Here is a 21,606-nt window from a genome sequence, read left to right as displayed (position 1 = left end):
AATTTCTTTACCGTGAATTTTGCTACTAATTGATTGGCTTCATAATTTTTATCACTTAATATGTTCGACTTAGTTCAGTTTTAATTATTTGCTCATTGCTATATTGTCAAAAGCTAATCTGTAATGATATGATTTATTGAAATTATAATAATAAAATCATCACTAATTCCGAGTATCCGAGTCGATTATTTAGGGCTTAAGACCGGCTATGAATTAAACATAAGGGATGTCACATTGGTGCGTTGGTAGCGCCGACTGTCAGTCTCCTTACGTAAGCGCGATGTTGTCGTCAGTGTGCAGGTCTGCAGCTCGCTCGTGGATCGCGGGCCGCGGTTTGAGAGCGATCGCCACTTCTGGCAAAAAAAGCGACACGGCGGTCGTGACTCCTTCCGCGGAACCGGCCGTCACCGCCCGGACTAAAGAAGAATCTATAGTCACCGACAAGAACTGGATGAGCTACGGCTTCGACGCCAACGACAGGGTCGAGGATGAGAACGCTCGCAACTCGGTCACCTTCTTTGTCGTCACTATAGTGTTCGTCTGCGGCGGCTACTACCTCATTTACAGGCCGGACTGCTTGCTCAAAGACTGGTCCTCCAGAGAAGCTTTCATCTTGCTGCGAGAGCGCGAAGGCGCAGGCCTTTTACCCATTTCCCCCAATTACGTCGACCCTTCCACTGTCGACTTGCCCGACGATGATGAGCTCACTGAAGTCGAAATCATAATCTAAACTCGTTCCGGTAGACGCTTATTAGTTTTAAAATAACACCATGTGAACGCATTGTTAACTTGTATAATAAATCAATTTATTTCAATTTTTGCTTTATGATTTATGCGAGGAATTCCTTAACAAACTCTTTGCTCCTATCAGTGTTCCCAGAAGGATTTGGAGATTCGTCGCTTCTAAGTATTATACTTCCCCACAAATTAAGTTATTAAGACAGTTATATATTTACACATAATGTAACTGAAGAAATAATTATATTTATGTATATTTTTAATTGGATTTATTGTAAATCACTTCTATAGAAAATAATATATAGACAGTTTCATATTGCATATACAATTGTGAATTTCTTCGTATTCCTTACAAGATTCTGCTTCTACGCGAGTTTTATTTTATTTGTTACTGTGTTCCTGTTTTAGCTTCTCTATTCGATTCTGGTACCTGGTCTATTTCTATGATGCCATGATATGTATGTATTCATATATATTTCAATAAATTGTAGTTGACATTTGATTTGAAATTTTATACTTTTTTCCGACACATGAAACTTCAATTGAGTTGGGATTCAATAGGATTTATATACAAATGATGCACAAAAGATATAAAGCAAGAACGGCATATATATTTTAAATAAAACAATGCTAAAAAACACATTAAATTTTTGAGGTAATTCGCAATGTGTTAAACTCAAGTATTAAGATTCCAAAATCATCAAGTCAGGCTATGAAATTAGTAAAATAATGTCAAAGTTCCAGGGCTGTGCAATCAGAGCCGCAGAGTCATGGTACTTTAGGAGAAGTCGGAGTCGTAAAAATTGACCGACTTCGACTCCTATTTGTAATTTTCCTTAACACGTTGAGTGTGCACTAAAGAGCGTTTATTTTACTCACTTAAAATGATCAAATCTGATTTAGGAGCTTCTATAAACAATTATTTTTTTAAGATCACGGATGGAAACGATTGAATTTTGGCAAAATAAATACAATGAAACAAGTTTTTTCCCTTGCGAGTATAATTATTAAATTTGTTATTTTATTAAATTCATTTTTTGTACATATTTAATGTTTTCTAACCCAAGGGGTGTGACTTCGCAGCCAGAAAGATGCCGTTGGAAACTGGTAATAATTTATTAGTTAATATTATAAGCGGTGGTAGAGAAGCTGGCGGAGGGACGATGTCAGTGGATGATCCTTAGAGGTCATGTGATAGTAGTGGAGGTAAGTTCCTATCTGCTGTGATGATAGTCTCCGGGAGTCCCTCTCTGACCTCTTGGGGCGTGTATGCATGTCTGCTTCACCTCATTGGTGACCAGACTTAAGTATTAAAAGTTGCAAAGCTAGTTGAAGAATCACAACCAATTGTTGCACTCGTTTCTTCAACAAACGAATTATGCATAAGCTTTTAGAAAGTGACATTTGCTTAATGGACATCTTTCCAAGATCGAATTGTGCAATGGAAATATTGTGGCTTTACGGTGCTTTTTGTCTTCTGTGACTGTTTTGCAACAAAGAAATATTCTTTCAATGCATCAGAGAATAATTGCGTATTATTTACGGGAAACCATATTTTAGACGTAACGAGGGCTTTTGTGAGGTCCCATCCTTTTCATTCTATTGTATAATTCATTCTTATTATCATCATTGGTTACGGTAATTACTGCGCAAGTTTCAAGAATAAGAACCCCCACACATATACCATTTTAATAAGTCAACAAATGTAAATTAGATAGCCATAGCCCATTTTTACTTTATGATTTTTTTTAATTTTTTTTTTTTATAATTTAAAAATCTTTGACATTATTTTTGTTATTAATTACATGCTAGTAAAAATAATTTTATTAAAATCGGGCAGACCATAAGATTAAGTTCGAGTCGGTAAAATTTTGAACAACTCCACAGTCCTGATAATTGAATCGTCTTGAACTATTTCCTGATCTTAAAAGCCGTTAAATGCTTGAAATTACATGTCTATATTTTTTCCAGTAGTACATATAAAGTTCTTTTATTGATTTAAATAATCCTTAATATATTGCACTTTTTCGAAAAAAACCTGTGTGCTAAATCGTTCCCTTCTTTTCTGACACATTCTGCAACATTGAAGACTTAACCGAAGGGTTAAAAAAAACTGCAAACGTATATAGTACAATATTTATTAGTGGATATTATAAATTTTATTTAAATTTACAATCTTTTTTCATTTGTACAACAAAAAGATATAAAAACTCATTTCAATATTTATGGCTTAATGTAAACATATTTAAAATATTTATATGCACTTCGAAGTCTTCGTATTAAATTAATATTTTACTTTGAATAAATGCTCAACAAAAATAATGCACTGTAACTCAGTACTAAATAATATTTTCAGTCATAACAAAATTTTATTTAAAGCCGAACAATATTTGGCTCTTTTATCGTAAATCATTAAATATAAATCAACTGGTTTTATCTTTGATATATTAATTATAACCCATTTTTCATTACTAAATATGTATCATAAAAAACATCTAAACTTATAAGATAAAATTGTCTATTTTCGATTATGAGAAATAACAACACTTGTGCAGAAGAAAAAAAATCCAATCATTATTAAAATCAATAGACAACAAAACAATATGGGAATCGACGATAATCATTTAATAAATATATTCGACGATAAAATCATTTATATATTTTCCTTTTTTTTCATCAGGCAAAGGCAACAATTCACCGTACTTAATCTAGAGACCGTCAACTAAATTTATGTATACTATTTGTGCAAATTAAACGTTTCAAGAAGTCGTCTGTGGCTGGCTGGTCGTCAAATTGGAAGAGAGCCCTTCGAAGGTAGATATCGGCAGCGAGGCGCTCACCGTGATCGGCGGCATGCCCGGCAACGAAAGAGAAGTCAGCAGCGGCGCTGTATCGAATTGCGGCTGGAGAGGAGCCGCAGCCGAGTTAATCGGCGACGCGTTCGCCTGGGTCACCATCGAAGAGCTGTAACTGGGCTGGGGCATCGTAGATTGAAAGACGTCCGTCTGCTGAAGCATTACGGGAGGCATGTTCGGCCGGGTCGAAGGTTGAGATGTAAAATTCGTCGGAGGCTGCGTGTAACTGGGCATCATGGGTATGTACGGCTGAGGCTGATTCATCGGCAGACCAGGCAAATTTGGCAACGGAGTCGGCACTTGCATGTTCGATGTATAGATCGAATTCGGAGGAGGTATGCTGCCGATATTGGATAACGTAGATTCGGCTATACCTAAAATTTCATAAATATTAATATTGAATCTGACAATTCTTACTTCACTGCAAGAATATGTGTATGTATCTTTCCAATGACTATTTTCTTACTATTTATAAAAATACCCAATTCTAGACATAATTTAAGTGCATTTTTATTAATTTGAAACATAACATAATGGGTCAGGATACCGTTTGAATATCATTAATGTTTTATATATTGCAACTATAAAATATTTTTATTATAGTTCTTTTAATAATAAAATATCTTACTATTAGATAAAGATGTAGCAGCACCGACAAACGATTGAATTACGCTCGCGCCACTGTATTGAGATTCAGGCGTAGACTGAGAATCCCTATATTGCGGTACCATCGGCACTCCTGATAGGAAAGGCGGTGGAGTATAATTACTGGCCATTGGAGGCGCACCAGGTTGTTGATTAAGTCCATAGCTAGAAGTGACGTTTGCCGGATTGTAAAACATCGGTTGCGGCGCCGGCGCCTGCGGTGGTGCAGAAGGAGCGATTTGAGAAGCTGCAGGGGCTCCAGGTGTAGCCTGAAATGTATTCAAAATTTAATTAGGATTCAATATTTAGTAAAAAATAATCTTTTCACTCACCGTTGGCGGCGGAATGACGTGTCTTATTGGTATTCTATGTAAATAACCATAACCGATTCCGCAGCCTAAGCTTCCTTCTCCGCCCCACGTATTATTTGGTGTAATGACTACTTCGCGACACGTGTCATCGTCCACATTGTAAACGTAAAGCTTCAGTTGGCGACCCTCGTGAGCCTCGATCAGCGTGAAAAAATCTTCACTGTCGTGTAAAACTGAATCTGAACCCATGATATAATCACTGAACGAGCGCAATCCAGCTTTTTCGGCGGGAGACGAAGGATGGACTTCCTAAAGAGATACATTAATAATTTAATGACTTCATTACTGATCACATACTTTTTCATAAGAATTAATATTTATTGCCCTTGCTAAACACATTTAACTTTGATTTCGTAAAGATAAATCGAAACAGATTGCAACCGACTAGCATGTTCTTTTAATTACATAAACATCTCTATGGGAACTTAAGTTATATTGATGTGCTCTTAATTGAACCATTTTTTTCTTATTAGACCTACTGCGATCCAATTTGATTAATAAATATAAAAAATATAGTAATAATTTTAATTTCTATAAATTTATTCAAAATATAAACGGGAGTAATGATAAGTAATATATCGAACGTATATCCATATTCTGTGCTTTGAATAAAAACTCAAAATTGCCATTTCTTTCTCAATTATGAATTATAATAAAATGGATAGTTCTCGAACTGACTGTGTTAACGCAAATATAGTATAGGCTATATATTATACTACACATTCATTCAATTGTGTTCTTTGAAGCAGAATTTAGATGCGACAAAATTAATTTTTTTTCGTGTAAAATTAACTTTCATATATTTTTCATTTCATTGTGCTTTTAATCGATTTTCCATTAAACTTTTTATCATATGTATATAAACATATTGTTGCAATCCGCGGGCTCTCGCGCCTGCGTCGGGACTCACGCGCAGATCGGCAGTAAAGGGCCCATCGGTCGCCACACTTGGGTGTAGTGCTATCGCTCCTCAGAAATGGTGCCCTGTTAACTGAATTCGCGTGTTTTCATATGATAAAACGTTGGACCGTTGATGTCTATAATGCGGCCACAGCCAAATTTTAAGTGAGAACCACTGATCTATACTCACAATGAATTTTTAGAGTGCTTTTCCTCAACTTAGTCTTCATATGATATTTTATTTATATTAGTACTGAAATATTTTTTCGTTTATGTTATGCATGTAGAGTATATTATTTAAAATAGTCCTAAATGCATGTATAAAATGTAATATAAATAAATTGTACTTAATTAATGTGTCGTATAAAATCGCTGAATTAAAAACAATAAAATTAAGCCGCACACGACAGCAGAATCTCTCATTTTACTTGCCTGGTGGAAAAAGTGACAATTATGTTTGAAGATTCCATGATGACACGATTCACAGAATAGTAATTAATGACATGTCCTACAACATTTAAAGGACAGTTGTAGTTAACACGCCCTTTGCATTACAAGTAGATGAATCAACAGAAATGAGTGGTATGGTACAGCTCTTAGGCTTTGTACGATTTATTTATTAACAAGATTTTTATGCTGCAGATAATTTTTGTGGCGTACTTATTTGATACAATAACATCGTATTTGAATAATTTAAAATTATCATGGAGTCAATGTGTCGGTATTTGTATTGACAGAGCAGCATCTATGATAGGAACAGTCTAAGGATTTGTGCCTTTAGCAAAAAACAATCAATGCAAATATAATATTTCATTACTGTTTCTTGCACCGAGAAGTACTGGTCATGAATCAATGCCTAATAAACTAAACGAAGTAGTTTTAATGGTTAATTTTATTAAAATGAGACCTATAAAAAGCTAAAATTTCCGACAACTTTGTTCATCTATGGATGCAGACTTTGAATGTTTACTTCTTCATACAGAAGCGAGGTAGTTGTCAAGCGGAAAGGTTTTAAATTGTGTGTTGCAATTAATAAATGAATTACTGTATTTTTTTCGAAACAGAAAAACATGGAAAAAATCTGAAAAATGATAGTTGGTGAAATATTTGGAGCATTTGGCTGATATTTTTGCTTACTTTAATACTGTCAATATAGGTATGCAAAAAACAATGAAAATATTTTTATATAGACTGACAAATTATGTGCAATGAAAAAAAAAATTACTACGGAAGAAACATGTAAAAGAAAGAAACTCAGAAATGTTCCATTTAGTGCATGATACAAATGAAGCAATCGTTTCTTTAATAATCGAAAACATTGAACAATTTGATTTGGATTTTTTTTCTGACTTCCCCAATTTTACTCAGAGTGAAGAAGAAAAACTGACGTCACTTTCTTCAGATTCTGGATCTCTGGTAAAGATGAATACTTGGGTCTAGCAAAAGAAGTACTAAAAATATTATTATTTTCCACGTCACATCTACGCGAAGCATGTTATTCAACGATGGTTAATATTAAAAGAAAGAAACGCCAGAGCCTGGAAAATTTAGAAAAAGAGATGCGAGTGGCTTTATCGTTTATTTTGGCATTCAATTTGAGATTTTTTTAAGAAAATATGTTTGCATCAATCAATATCGGCAATTTATTATTTTATAAAAGTAAGTTTAAAGCACCTGGCCAACCTCGCGCCCGTGATACTATTCCGGTTTTTTTAAGTCAATGACAAATACTTGAAAGACCTGTATTCGAATTCGATATAGATACTAGTGTTTTTAAATTTTTATCATAGCTTCGAGATTAGTATTAGTGATTAATTTATAACTATCATTACAGATTATGGTTTCCTAGATTTTCCTATTCTTGCAGATGGTTATTGCGATGGATAATTAAAATAAATCAAGCTACATAGATGTCAATAATTTACTGATTTTGATTTCCTAAAAACAGCAGGGCCTGTACTCAGTTTACGTTTTAGGAATACAGTTATGTTTACCAATATGTGCCAAACATTCTCGTTGGCCCCTTCGAACGAACAGAACCGTATGCTGACTCCCAAATGTCCCTGTCCGCCCCACGAGGTGCTAGGCACGATGGTGACATCTCTGAAGGTTTGCGTTTTACTGCTGTACACCTTCATCTTGACATCCTTGTCGATACCGTTCTTCAGGTATTCCTTGAGGGTGTCGTTGTCTTGGTTGAGCCTAGTATTCTCTATAGCTACTATGAAGTCGAAAAAGGCTTCCAGACCGGCCTTTTCACCCGGTGAGCCGTCTTGCACCTGAAACATGAAAATAAATGAGGACACGGAACGGGCGAAGGGCGGAGACCAGCCGGGAGCAAGGGGACGCACCTTGAGTACGTGGTAGCCCTCCGAACCTTCGGAGCCCCCGGCGATCGAGCTCTGTGAGCCACCCATGGCTACGTGGCGCCTCCGATCGCCGCCGACACTTGACAGTTCACCTGGTGCGAACTGGCAACACTGACGTGCCGGTCAACGTCATTCAATTGCACAAAAAAATATTAAAAAAACAATACGTTTCAAGTTGTAATAAATCAATGTACTCTATCTGTTCGTTGTTTACAATGCATTTACATAATCTACTTAAATTATTTTTAACGTAGTCGGGGGTAATACCGAACGGACCAGAAATTAATTTGGTAGGCTTAATCCGTGCCTATACAGTTAATTAATTATTAGTTGATATATGTCTGTATGTTGGCAGCTAAAAGTATTTATGATAAGTTGTTTGTTATATTTACAGAAGTACACTTGGTTCTCTTATTATATACATTACACAGAAAAATGCATTAAAAAATCGCATATAAAAGACCTGACACATGTATAAAAATAAAAGATACGTTCCATAATTTTCTAAAACCGCATAAAACTAATTCAAAGTTAATAATTCTTTTTTTGCTCTCCTATTTTTTTGTACCCTTTGTGGTATCCAAATATACAATTCTGAAACTTGCGTTGAAACTTGAAGGTTCGTTCAGAATTATCATATTTTTCAAGAAAATTGTTTGTCAATTTACTTCAAGTTGAAAACCTTCTCGAATTACAATTGCAGTAAGGGTGACTGGAGTTTTCTCTTCTTCCGATTTATTTCATTTTATGGTTCTTTCACGATATCAAGAGTTATACCAATAATATCATCGTCATTGAAGACATTATCCCCAAGTTATTCGTCGACATCATTTTGGGTTAATGTATCAAAACCTTCCCTGACAATTTCATGTGCTAAAGAAATTATTTCATTTGAAAATGTCGATGCTTGATTGGTTTCATTAATTGCAATACATTCGTGTCGAATTGCTTTCCAGCAAGAATTTAGTTTGTGGTCTTTTTTGACTTAACATGACTTGAACACTCCAAAAAGGATAAAACATTCCCCGAATTTTCCCGAAATCCCCGAATCTGTTTTACATGTCAAAATGGTCTAAAATAGTTATTTAAAAAAAATGCTTCTTGAAATATAAACCGCATAACCTGGTTTATTTTTATGACTGACTGACGAAACTGTCTTTTGAAGGCTGATTTCATAAAGAAACTGGCATTCACGAAATTGCAACAAATCTGTCACTGCTTATTTGAATGATGACTATACATGTTCATAATTATTATTCGATTTTATTAGAAAAACATGTGGCAAATTTATTAATTAATGATTATTTAGTATTTGTACACTGAGATTCACTGATCAAGAATTTCTTAAATCGTCAACTCCACGCCTGCGAATCTACTCTCGATACATTTTATATTCACATAGCTATTGCGTATCATTTGACATTATACTGAACAGTTTGAAGCTGATAAACCGCAACTCAACACTGGCTTGTGAAATCCGTGAAATTATAATTTATTACGAATAAATATTGAGAATTCCAACGTATAATTTTCACAGCCCTGTCGCAAATCAATTCAAACAATGCAGTGAGTTTCTTTGTTGTATTTTATAATTGATTACAGCTATTCATTTATTTTGTAAATAAGTCTTATCGATAATGCGATTCCTACTGTGATATTATTTATCACGTAAGTATTCTAAGAGCGTTGGTTTGTTATGCTATACTATGAGGAGTTTAATTTTATCTTATTGGCATGTTTACATTAAAATTTTCAGTGTTCTCCGAGTAGCAGAAGCAGACGCCGCTTTTCCCAAAATAGCGCCTGCATAACGCAACATCAGCAGGTTTGTTCACCGTAGCCAAATTTTTCGAAAAAATAGGTGACTAGTCATAGGGAATTGCTATTAAAAGTGTGATAATAATAAAAACATTAAAATAAATCAGTTCGTGTGTTTACCAGTCGTTCTAACGACACAAAGTGCAGCCACGTTTAAATATGTGCATATTTTATCATATTTTTAAAGTGATATTTTTTTTGTTTTTATGGGTAATATTTTTTGTATATAGATAAGCTATACATAATAAAATTATAATATATCCATCATTACTGTATTATATTTTTTAATTTATTAATTTACTGTTAATCGTAATTTTACATAAAACAATATGACGTTTATCAATAGATGGCGCTTAATGGTTACTATATTAAGAATAGAAATAATAAAAGAAGTATTATAATTTTGTAGCATTTTCATTTATCTTTATTTTAAAAATTAGAGTGATTCAATTTTCGTATTATAAATAGAATTGGAAGGAAAATATGTATTCCGAACAAATGTTTAATTCGTTTAATAATACAAATCTACTGTGTGATCATATTTTTGTCAAAATCAGACAAAATTTGACCTTTACCATATATTTTATTTAAATTTACTTTTATAAGATAAAAAATCTAAATATTTTTTTTAAAAAATGTCACATGAATTTAAAAAAAGTTATTTATTTTTATTTTTGTCAGTAATTTAATTAAACAGAATATAAAATATATTTATATAAAAGTCACATATAATCTTTGTATGTACATATATATGTATGTAATGAAAAAAATAATTAGTTTTGATACACTGACTGAGTATACTGACTGTTCGTCAAAAAGTTACTGATCATTTATAACTATAAACAGACTTAATTATTATTACTGATCAAATCTTAATAATATTATTGCCTGTTTTATTTGAAAGTTACTAACTATTTTTATATATTTGTAAATTTTCGTAGCAATTTTTATCAATATAATAACGTTCTATTATTTGCAATTTTATATTGTATTTTTTTTATATTCATCAAAAATCAAAATTATTTTTGTATGTATTATCCCACTCTTCCACAAATAACTAATTAAAATCAATATTTTAAATTATTTTTTCAATTATAACTAGAAAACTAACTTAATTTTAAAATATGTAATTATTAATACTTTATACCTAATTATTTGAGCATGCAACACAGTTTCATTTTAATAAAACGAAAAGTAAAAATGATTAACTTTTTATCTTCTAGAATGATAAATATTGATAAAGAGTTGTTGAAACAATCCAAAGACAAGAGATAAGACATAAATTAGCCATTGGGAATACATGACAGTTTAAAATGGCAGTTAATATGAAGTATTGGAGAATATGGCTTTTGATATACAACATTTTATTGGCAGTTAGTATTATGCATATATTTATTCTCATATAATATGTACACTTTATAAGTCTTTGTGTTTTTAGTTGATTGCTTTTGCGGCAATATGTTTAAGTTTCTACCTTCTATACCATGTGTTGAAATATAAACAATTCATAGAAGACAAAGGCATCATCGCTCTCTCGATTATCATTGTCAGTGGATTTTTATCAATTGTTTTTGCATGGGTCGGTTGGAAAGTGGTACGCAAATCGAGTGTAGTCCAAGTAATATTGGTAAATACTGTTCTTTACATTTAAAATCAGTTTATATGTATTCTATTTATCTATTAATTAAAATTGACTTATTTTATCAATAAAAATATGTTTTTAATTATATAAATATAATCATTTTATGTTCTTATTTCAGTTTGGCGTGTTAATGTTAGTTCTTGTTGTGGGTAATTTAATTTGTTTTTTCATAATAATGAGTCTGCTGCACAAATTAAAAGACGTAGCCACAATCAGAATAGAGGAATCTTTTAAAGCAGCCATTCTAGATGAAAGTAATAGAGATTTGAAACTATGGACAGACGTTCAAAGTCAGGTGTGTATTGTTGCAAGTTTTTGCTTTAAATCTTTTATTTATAAAACAAATACATAACTATGGATTATCTTAAAAAATATATTATATATAGTGCTGTAGTATAGGGTATATGGAGTTATATGGAGTATTTGCATGAATAGTGTATACCTTCTGGTAAAATCAAAATATCTCACCACCAGACAAAAAATATATGATATTGCGCAAAGAGGGTGTTACCATATACCTTTTACTACAGTGCTGGTTATATATTAATGTTTGTTTTTACTAATTATTTCCTGTTGTGAATAGTATGAATTTTAAAAGTTTTGTGCACGATTATCGGTCAGCCGATTACCATTCAACAAGTGTTTTTCTCCGATGTTTTGATTATGAAATGGGTAGCAATGTGTTTCATTGCCATATTTTGTAACCGATTTAAGTGTTCTATTTAAAGCTTATTATAAATTCTATAGTATATAGATAATATAATAATTGCTTGGATTTGTTCTCCGTTATCTTACAAACGTTTTAAAAATCACATAGTCTACTTAACCGACTCCTTTATAATAAAAAAGTAGGTGTCAAGTTGCATTTGTATTATTAATTTGGGAGTGCATTTCTTAAATTTGCTAGTAAATACATAACTCGGTTTTGGGTCCACCTATTTTATTTTATCAAATTACCATTTGCAAAATTGGATTAATATATACATAGGTTTCCGATAGTCACATACATAAATTTGATAACAAACCATTAGATAGTATTGATCGGCTTTCAATCGGGTTCTCACGGGCTATAGAAACATTGTGGGTTAGCCATAGTAACACTATACAAAGATAAGATAACTAGATTTATAAGTAAATTTATATGCTAATATCCGCTGTATTTTGTTATTGCTTTTTTCTTATCTTGTTATTTTATCCTGTTGCAGTACAATACTTATTTTTATCGCATTTTAACGCTTTTTATTTGGCTCTTCATTGTATATTATTTTTATTTTTTGTGTTAACTTTTATTTTATTATTTGCATTATTAATATTCAATCATATGTGAAAAATACTTTATTTATTATAATATGTATATATATTTTCAGCTGATGTGCTGCGGCGTCGGAGGTCCGACTGACTATCGTGCAAGCAAATCCGTGCCTTGGTCATGCTGTAAGAGATCATTCAGTGGTTCTGAGATGGACGATGTTGGTGATTGTTCAGCAGTGTATCAAAAAGGATGTTTGATCAGCATTTACGACAAAACATTTGACCATATGTTGAATTTTGCATTTATAAGTCTGGCCTTGGCTCTGATTCAGGTTTAAAACAGTTTATATTGTTTCACTAAACTATATTTGTGCTATATAATTTGTGGTTATCATCCATTAATAACAATGTCATAAAAATATTATATCAATTATTAAATATAAGTGAAAGTTAAAATCAACGCAATACCACAAACCATAAAATTTTAATTTTATCTTTCAAAAAACATGTCATTTATATTTTCTCATTTTTTGTAATGCGTAAATGACATTTATATGATCAAATTGGTATTAAACATATTTATCACTTTTAAAGTTTACATGAAAACAGAGAGTGTGGTTTTATCTCAATGATATTAGTAGTGTATGTGTAATAGCACTCAGAAGGCATTTAGTAATTGTTTATATTCATATATAATTGGTATAGTTCTGACATATATTGCAACTCGGCGATAAAACAGTTAATGTATAATTAAATATATGTAATTGAATTGTGACTCGAAGCATATAAAGCCATTTTTATATTGATAGAATGATTAATGTTTATTTTAATTATTAGTTGTCTTATTAATTAAACTAGTTCAAAAAATCATATTTTACAAACAAAACTGAGTCATATTCAATAAAGATATTATATACATGAATGAGGATAAATAAATAGTTGTTTGGTTAATGGGTTATCTATAATAAAACATTATAATTATGAAGGCAATCTGATTAATTTATCAATTAGGGATATGGATACATAAAAATAATGCACAATACTTCATTATTATGTACAATAACAGTAATCATTTACAGTATGCAGAACATAATAACGTAAATATTATCAAGGCTTCAGTATTTTTAATTATAAATATATTTTCATAAATTATGGAACTCCTCTCTATTTTCTGAGTATTTAGTGCAGGGGCGCAAAACCAAATGATCTTGAAAATACATCATAACTCCACGGGTCACATATAAAATTATATATCCCCATATTAGATTTAGATACACCATAGACATTTTTTTGGAGTGAAAAATTGAAACATAATGAGTTATTATTATTGTGTATACTATTATTCTTACATGTAAACATAGATAATATAATAATCAGGATACTAAACGTACATTGTAACAGTAGCGTAGCTAGAGTATGTGCCGCCCAGGACGATCCTTAAAATTGCCCCCCCCCCATACATTTTTTGCAGGGTCATAAAATCAGCATTTCTTAAAATAATAAATTGGTTATTATTAAGCTCTTATTATTCGTGGATTTATATATGTTTTAGTGCATTCAGGGTTAAGAACCACACTAGACGATCCCATCGCGAATATGCCGCCCCAAGAAAGTGCCGCCCGGGGCATTATAAAAAGACCATTAACTGACCAACTTTTGCACCCCTCCCTGAAAAAAAGTTGAAATGACGTCTCTCTCTGATTTTAATCCTGAAATTCTCAGATTATTCATCAAAGAAAATTAAAAAAAAGTCCCGAATCTATCGCGAAAATATTTTTTATTATATGGAATTTCAGTGAAATTATATAGGAATACATTTTCACCGGTAGATATTTATTTTTTCAGTAAAAATATAATTTATCTGGCAGGTTCAACTTATCCAAACCCAACTTGACCTAATGAAAGTTCTAAAACCAATTATAGTTTTAGAACTTTCATTAGGTCAAGTCAAATAAACGGTAAGCCAACTCATCTCTCAGGAGGAAATAAACGGAAAGTACAGATAGACGTTGCATCTCATAGTTTTTCTGCATTTGGATATTACAATATGTTTTAAAAATATGATACCTATATTTACCAATATTATTACTGACATCTGATACGAGAGTATTGGTTAAAATATATTCAAACCGAATTTTGGTCAATAGGAGGGCGCAAAAACAAGTATCACTTCTCAGAAGTCAAAAATTCACGTCAAAAGTAATTAAAATTTGACCAGAAAAATGCATATCGGAATACATGTACTAGTTAGTTCAGAGGTCTGAATCTAAAACACGTGTACTCATGTTCAAGTGCTTATTGAGCTCGGCACATTTTGTAAGGACGGTCAGAGCCGACTGACTGTCAAACATTGATATTTCCGAACGCCGTAAGACGACGTTCACGAACGCATACTTTACGCGAAACGGGCGTTAACATACTCCCTCACCATGCAACGCGCTGACACGATTTTTATTGCTTTTAACGTGGATTTTTTACTTCTGAGTAGATATAATTCTTTTTTTTTGCGCTCTCCTATTCGTCATAATTTGGTTTAGATATGCTTCATTCAATTCTCACTTATTGTAAGTCGTACTATTGTTGTAAAAAGTCCTAATATGAACGCTATATAACTGTGCGTTTCCACTGCGACGGTGATTGTACGTGGATTCATGACTTTTGACGTGGATTCGTGACTTCTGAGAAGGGATAATTGCTTTTTCGCCTTCCTATTGGTCAAAATTCAGTTTATACATGCCTTATTCGATTCTTACTTATTGTAAGAGCTTTAATATGAACGCTAGATAACGGAGTGTTTCCACTGCGACTGTGATGCCACGATTTTATTGCTTTTGACTTGAATTTGGCCAGAAAAATGTATTACTATGAATCTTAATGTAATATAATAAGTGTTCTCCTTTGATATTTCCAAAATCTGGTTTGCTTATTAATAACTACTTGGTAGATAGAATTTTGTAGATGTTTTTATTGGCTGTCTACATTTTTGTTTATTTTATAAATATTTACGGTACACTGATGACGTTACTCTCCCGTAGTTTTTGAGGCCAAGGATGATTCAAATCCTTTGACGCATTTTGCGTGACGCTGACCGACCGTGAATATGTATCATAGTATTCAGGTGAAAAGCAGTGATAACATCAGTACGCGAACAGAATGATGTATTAGTTGCATGTTAAGTGTATATACGATAATTAAATATTTCGATGACCACTCAAAATTAATATTAAACCATTTAATTTTGTTTATTACATAATTAAATAATACATTTTTATAAACATATATATTTACATTTCATTGGTTGCTGGTTAATTACCATTATCACAATTTACGATTCATTAGCTAAATTAAGAGGAATTACAAAAATAAGAATAATAATAAAAAACATAAAATACGTGAAGTTTAGGTCAAAGTACATAAACACCCTTAACAAAAAAAAAGAAAAAAAAAAGAAAATAAAATAAAATAAAAAAATAAAATAATTATAAATTATAAATATATATTTTTAATATAAAACTCGTAGACCTGGTGCTGTTAAATTATTAGATAAAATTTATGCGTCAGAGCAAGATGTGCTTTGGCATTTTGTGTTTATATTTAAATTTGAGTTTGTTTTTGTCGTAATCACCGATTCTTGAGATTAACGGGTTAGTATGATCTCGCGGTATATTTTTATAATAATTATTCGTATGGTGGTGAACATGTTCTTTAATAGTTGGAATTAAATATTTATTATGAAGTTTTTTGAGGTTAGTATAAAAAGGTGTATTATAAATTATTTTTATAGCTTTATTTTGAACAACTTGTAGTTTAGAAAAGTTAGTATTACACGTATTACTCCACACTGGGCAGGCGTAAGTCATTGCCGGTCTGATTAATTGCTTATATAATAGAATTTTATTTTTAGTAGTTAGCGCACTTTTTCGATTAAAAATTGATTTTAACGCCGCGATGGCTGCGAGCCCTTTAGATTTAAGTTCGGTTATATGTTTATTAAATTTAAGCTTGGTGTCCAGGTGAATTCCGAGGTACTTAACGCTCGCCTTCCATTCTATACACTTTCCCTGCTCGCTTATAATAGTCGGGGGCAAAGGTTGTCTTCGAGTTGTAAAAATTATAGCCTCCGTTTTGTCCTGATTTATTTTTATTTTCCACTTTTTGAAATAATTACTTATGAGAGTTAAGGATTTTTGCAATTTTATTGAAATAGGCTTAAGACCGTAAGAGCTACTCAAAGTAAGAGCTACTCAATTATTAAACCATAATAACAAACTATGACTATTGAGCGGTTGCATAATTTATTATTATCTATTGAACAATGTCTTATATTCAGGGCCGCCGAGAGTAAGCCCGGGCTTCATGACAAAAAAGGCATTTACTATAATTTCTTGAGTAAATATTAATAGGTATGAGTTAACAGGGACTAATTTAAAAGGATGTGTGCATTAAAGCATTGAATAAATAAATATATTTATGTGTAGAACTATTGTACAAATGTCAATATTATTAATAATAATCATAATTATAAGTCATCAAATATTAAAAATGTGTAATAATCTTAACAAATATAAATATAAAACATAAAGCAATTTTAAACGCTAACAAACAAAACGTTAACCGACATAATGTTAACGACTAAACGTTAACGCGACATAATGCTAACATTTATATATGTATATAAATGAATGTTATTTATTAAATAATAAATTAATATTGTATTATATTAAAATACACGTATTCCATAAAATAATATATTTATGTTGTAGGTGTATTGTTTAATTTCAAAACGAGTGAAGATTTTTGAAACAAATTTATATTTTTATATTAACCCACTTAAATGCCAGAGACTCGCCAGTGAGTCACTTTTTTAAACAACTAATTTTTTAAAAATAAGTTAACGAATTATTAACAAGTTAACAAAATTGCAAATCGAAGTTAAACAATACATCAACCTTGGTAATATATTATTTTATATTATTATGGAATATATATATTCATTTATATATGTTAAGGATCGGGAGGAGGAATCGACTGGACGAACGATTTGTTAAATGAGTAGACTTTTCGACTCTGATTTCACACTCTCTCTCTCTCTCTCTCTCTCTCCGAATTCAAATTCAAGTGCTGTCTCTTTATTTCCTTCCTATATTTATATAAATTCAACGTGTGACGCATTTCATAATCATATCAAGTACATTATCGATTCGTCGCTTCGTTCAAACGAATGATATAACATCAATCCTTGTTTACTCTAATTGCTTCACTATAAACAAACGCTCATATAACTCGATTCTTGAAATTTATAAATTACGTCGCAGCAAAGCAATTGCGACTCAATATTAAATTATATAATATTAGAAATACATATATTATAAATCAGAGTATATTACATAAATATAAATGTTAACATTGTGTTGTCTAACATTTTGTCGGAAAGCAATATGTCGCGTTCACATTCTGTCGGTTAACGTTATGTCGTGACATCGGTTTTGACTCATAGTTGTCCGCAAAACATTTTTAATTCTTGATAAGCAACTAAATGATCGTTCAGCTTGAGCCACAGCTACTGTTATTGTACAAAATAATCTTAAGCTAATAACAATATTGGAAAATATCGATTCAAAATTGAGTTGTCTTATTTTATTTAGCAACTGCGTGTGTAAAATTGTATTTAGTTTAGTTCGGATTCGGTATTTGAGGTCGGTTTATAGGAATTTGTCTCTCCCCTCTCTCACACGCTCTAATATACATAACTATTTGTTTAGTTTCTTATCAACACTTATTGTTATTGACTACTAAATTTTTAAACGATTAGAATATTATTAGTTAACAAATATTTAATACAAAGAATAAAACATAGGGGCATTGAAACTATGATGAAGAAGTATTTATTATTATAGTTTAAATTGCGCTCTAATTATATTGTGAACTATATAACAAATTAATACATAAGGAAATTTTTCATGATGTCATGCATTTAAATTAGTCATGTTTTATTATATACACATACATTTATTAATCTTAGTGTTTGAGTCATAAGAATTTATTGTTATAACACTTTTCCTTATGTTTCCATTTATTAGTTTGTTCTCTATTTAAAACTTTATCGTTGATACTTTGTAGCTATTGGGCAGTGCCTGCTATTTTTATATGGCGAAACTCATGAGTAAGAAAGCAGCTGCAGAAATTCAACTTCCACCGACAGAAAATTCGCAAGAAACAAGAAGGGGGTTGTTGTCAAGGCCTCAAAAATATTAGTATAATTTAGTTAATTTATGAATAATTTATTGTAAGATATAAGCCGAATTTAAGCGAATTGAGGAGCGGTCGCTCGTTAGTTAATTAAATTTAATTGACACAGTACTGTACTCGGTATTAGCGTAATTTTATAATAAAATATAAGACACGCCTTTTAACTGTTGTATTTGACAACTTGCGACATGCGATTAGGCAATTTGTTTATAAGCAATGTTTTTGTATTGTGTGATAAAATATATATTTATTTTAAGGTCTTAGAAAATAATTGGGAATACTTTTTTACTTAAGCGAAAAAATACATATAATTTTGTAATTAATTTAAAGAAATAAAAACCAATGAATAAGTAAAGTGATATTTTTATTTCTACATAATGTACTTATCAGCAAACTTTATACGATGACTTCAACTTAAAATGACCAGAAAACGTATCCGTTAAAAACACCTACACTTGATTAATAAGGACGTATGTATGTTTGGAGTATTGTTTTATTTCGGAATGATTTAACGACTTTTCCTGTCTGATTATAATTCGTACAAGATTGTACAAAAATGAAAAAAAGTTATCTTGGTTGTTTAATTTTTTTTAATGTTCCGCAGAATCACCACAACAAAATAATTGGTTAAGAGTAGTTAAATTGTTTTTTTATGATTTCACTAAAAATGTTAGGTAGTACTCATGAGTCATGAGAGTAACTGCAAAAAGAAGAGATAAGAGGTTGTTTATTCTACGATTATGACCAGGACTTGCGACAAAACTGACGATAAAACTTCTATCACAAATGCAATACACATACATAAGTATTACATTTATGATGTTGTTATATTTATTAATAACCTGTTTTCATAATATCTATCATTGTATTCTCTTATAGCTAGAATATTGATTTTATTATACCATGTTCAATTACCTTTCTAGTGTAATTCAACATGCAAGGCCGCATTCAATGCAGTATATGAACGAAACTGAAATTTACGCAAAGAACCGTATGTCGTAATTTACTACGCCAGTTATGCGGTGCAAGTTTACTTTCAGTTATAGCTAAAGCGAGATTGAGATGTGTAATATTCTTTAGACAAAAAAATAAAAAAAGACTACACAGATGCCCATTCTTTTTTGGTGCTCCAATTTTTTACTGGACGTCCTATTTTTTTTTATATAAATTCATATGAAGAATTGGCTTAAAGAATTGATATAAATTTAAAAAGGTATACTTTTTCGCATATGAAAACTCTGTAGCGTTTTTTGGATATTTTCATCTTGAGAGTCTCCAAAGAACGGCTTGTACTTTGTATTTTGAACGTCGTAGCTGAATCAGGATTGACGCGAAGAGAGAAGCAGCTGCTTTCTTCGTCATTGATTATAGTCGGCGTAGCTCCATTTCATTCGAGTTCGGTGGATTTTTGTGTATTCAAGTCGAGGAGCTAAAATTGAAGTTATTACTGAGCACATATTAAGTGTAAATTGACTATGCAATAACTCCATAATTATATTATAATTGTACACTATACAAAAATAACTAGTGAATATTTTTCAGCAATACACTTTTTTCTGATAGTAGAATTATATATTTTTCAGTGTCATTTTCATTAGAGTTAATATTTCTTGACTTATATTTTGGGAATTTTATTGGATATGTGTCACAATGTTGGGAGGAGGGGGGGCAAAATGTCATAATTACGTAATTTATGTGCATTTAAATATATCGAAATTTATATAAATAATTATTTGAGCAGTTGGAAAATTTAAGATGTATTAATATACACTGCTGTTTTCTTAAAAATATAATAATCAGTTAGTGAAATAAAGATGATTTATAAGTAAATTCTCCAAATTTGTGTTTATACAAATGACTTCGCATTTCTTTATTTTAAAACCGTAAGAAAATATAATAAACATAGACACATAATATCCATTCATGTTGTTTTACCTCGTAAAATTCTCAAATAAGTTGCTTACCCAGCTTTCTCCGCCATCTTGTTTCAAAATGACGGTTATTTGAAAAAAATATTTTTAACTGTGATAAAAATAATATTTTTTTAATTGAACGTTTTATGTTGACACGATAACTGCCGTAGCTTAAATTATATCAGCATCAAACTTAACCGATATGTTTACAAGTTTTAAAAATGTAACTTGTAAACATGTCCGACTGCGACGGCACGATTTTATTGCTTTTGACGTGGATTTTTGCCTTCTGAGAAGTGATAATTGTTTTTGCGCTCTTCTATTGGTCAAAATTCGGTTTAGATGTTTAATTCGATTTTCACGTATTTAAGTCGTATATTGTTATAAAAAGTCTTAATATTAACAATAGAAAACCAAGCCGTGGGTTTTAAACGGACGTAATTTGGGGCGTGGGGAGCGGGAGTAGGTGGGGGAAATTTCCCTCACTTGAATTTGGTCAAAAAATCATGTCATTTAATGAAATTAAATCGAAATATTTAAAAAAAAACTTTTACTAACTGGCCAACTTTAGCTCCCCCCTGGATAAAGCTAAAATGACATCCCTGTACTGTTTTTCCTCATGGAAGGAGAGCAAAATCCCGCCTACTCTCTTTTAAAATCGTTTAAAAAACCAATAATTACAAGCGATAGTGCGTCAACGGTAAATGCGGTACACTTTATTATATACAAAAATTATAACCAAGTTTCACTACGTTTAGTGGATTGCGTAACTGTATGTAACAAAGCGTTTTTGTTTGAAGATTTACAAAAAATCTGTTGAATATCGGTCTAAAAGTCGCAATGGTGGCTAAACTG

At 31.4% G+C, this 21,606-nt stretch overlaps 3 protein-coding genes across 4 annotated transcripts; 2 read left to right on the top strand and 1 right to left on the bottom strand.

Moving 5' to 3' along the window:
* Positions 1 to 198: 198 nt before the first annotated feature.
* On the top strand, positions 199 to 1,240 carry NP15.6 (NADH dehydrogenase [ubiquinone] 1 beta subcomplex subunit NP15.6). Its single transcript, XM_088183657.1, has one exon. The coding sequence runs from the start codon at positions 227 to 229 to the stop codon at positions 728 to 730; it is 504 nt and encodes a 167-aa protein (XP_088039783.1). The 5' UTR covers positions 199 to 226; the 3' UTR covers positions 731 to 1,240.
* Positions 1,241 to 2,862: 1,622 nt separating this feature from the next.
* On the bottom strand, positions 2,863 to 7,991 carry Grasp65 (Golgi reassembly-stacking protein 2). The gene is made up of 5 exons (XM_088182209.1): positions 7,861 to 7,991; positions 7,504 to 7,788; positions 4,571 to 4,858; positions 4,222 to 4,507; positions 2,863 to 3,967 (listed from the first exon to the last, which is right to left on the bottom strand). The coding sequence occupies exons 1-5, from the start codon at positions 7,924 to 7,926 to the stop codon at positions 3,498 to 3,500; spliced, it is 1,395 nt and encodes a 464-aa protein (XP_088038335.1). The 5' UTR covers positions 7,927 to 7,991; the 3' UTR covers positions 2,863 to 3,497.
* Positions 7,992 to 9,206: 1,215 nt separating this feature from the next.
* On the top strand, positions 9,207 to 19,193 carry LOC148236470 (tetraspanin-3-like). Of its 2 annotated transcripts, none has more exons than XM_088182952.1 (7): positions 9,207 to 9,444; positions 9,635 to 9,703; positions 10,920 to 11,069; positions 11,135 to 11,323; positions 11,457 to 11,633; positions 12,706 to 12,921; positions 18,710 to 19,193. In XM_088182952.1, exons 3-7 carry the CDS (start codon positions 11,010 to 11,012, stop codon positions 18,842 to 18,844), a joined length of 777 nt encoding a protein of 258 aa, XP_088039078.1. In that variant the 5' UTR covers positions 9,207 to 9,444; positions 9,635 to 9,703; positions 10,920 to 11,009; the 3' UTR covers positions 18,845 to 19,193. The 2 variants fall into 2 exon arrangements, with proteins under 2 accessions (XP_088039078.1, XP_088039077.1); XM_088182951.1 differs by having other exon boundaries at positions 9,303 to 9,546.
* Positions 19,194 to 21,606: the final 2,413 nt, after the last annotated feature.

The sequence above is a fragment of the Plectrocnemia conspersa genome, unplaced genomic scaffold (genome assembly GCF_051122295.1).
Source record: "Plectrocnemia conspersa isolate PC_06_02 unplaced genomic scaffold, ASM5112229v1 ptg000003l, whole genome shotgun sequence".
Taxonomy (NCBI): Eukaryota; Metazoa; Arthropoda; class Insecta; order Trichoptera; family Polycentropodidae; genus Plectrocnemia; species Plectrocnemia conspersa.
The sequence above is the reverse complement of the archived record's forward strand: the minus strand, read 5'-3'. Positions and strand labels throughout refer to the sequence as shown.

Excerpts from the sequence above, each read along its gene's own strand:
- LOC148236470 (XM_088182952.1), top strand. The coding sequence starts at position 11,010 with ATGGCAGTTAATATGAAGTATTGGAGAATATGGCTTTTGATATACAAC. Across the intron at positions 11,324-11,456 it reads GTGTAGTCCAAGTAATATTG|TTTGGCGTGTTAATGTTAGT; the intron begins GTAAATACTGTT and ends TTCTTATTTCAG. Across the intron at positions 11,634-12,705 it reads GGACAGACGTTCAAAGTCAG|CTGATGTGCTGCGGCGTCGG; the intron begins GTGTGTATTGTT and ends ATATATTTTCAG.
- NP15.6 (XM_088183657.1), top strand. The coding sequence starts at position 227 with ATGTCACATTGGTGCGTTGGTAGCGCCGACTGTCAGTCTCCTTACGTA.
- Grasp65 (XM_088182209.1), bottom strand. The coding sequence starts at position 7,926 with ATGGGTGGCTCACAGAGCTCGATCGCCGGGGGCTCCGAAGGTTCGGAG. Across the intron at positions 7,789-7,860 it reads AGGGCTACCACGTACTCAAG|GTGCAAGACGGCTCACCGGG; the intron begins GTGCGTCCCCTT and ends TTCATGTTTCAG. Across the intron at positions 3,968-4,221 it reads TGCTACATCTTTATCTAATA|GTATAGCCGAATCTACGTTA; the intron begins GTAAGATATTTT and ends ATGAAATTTTAG.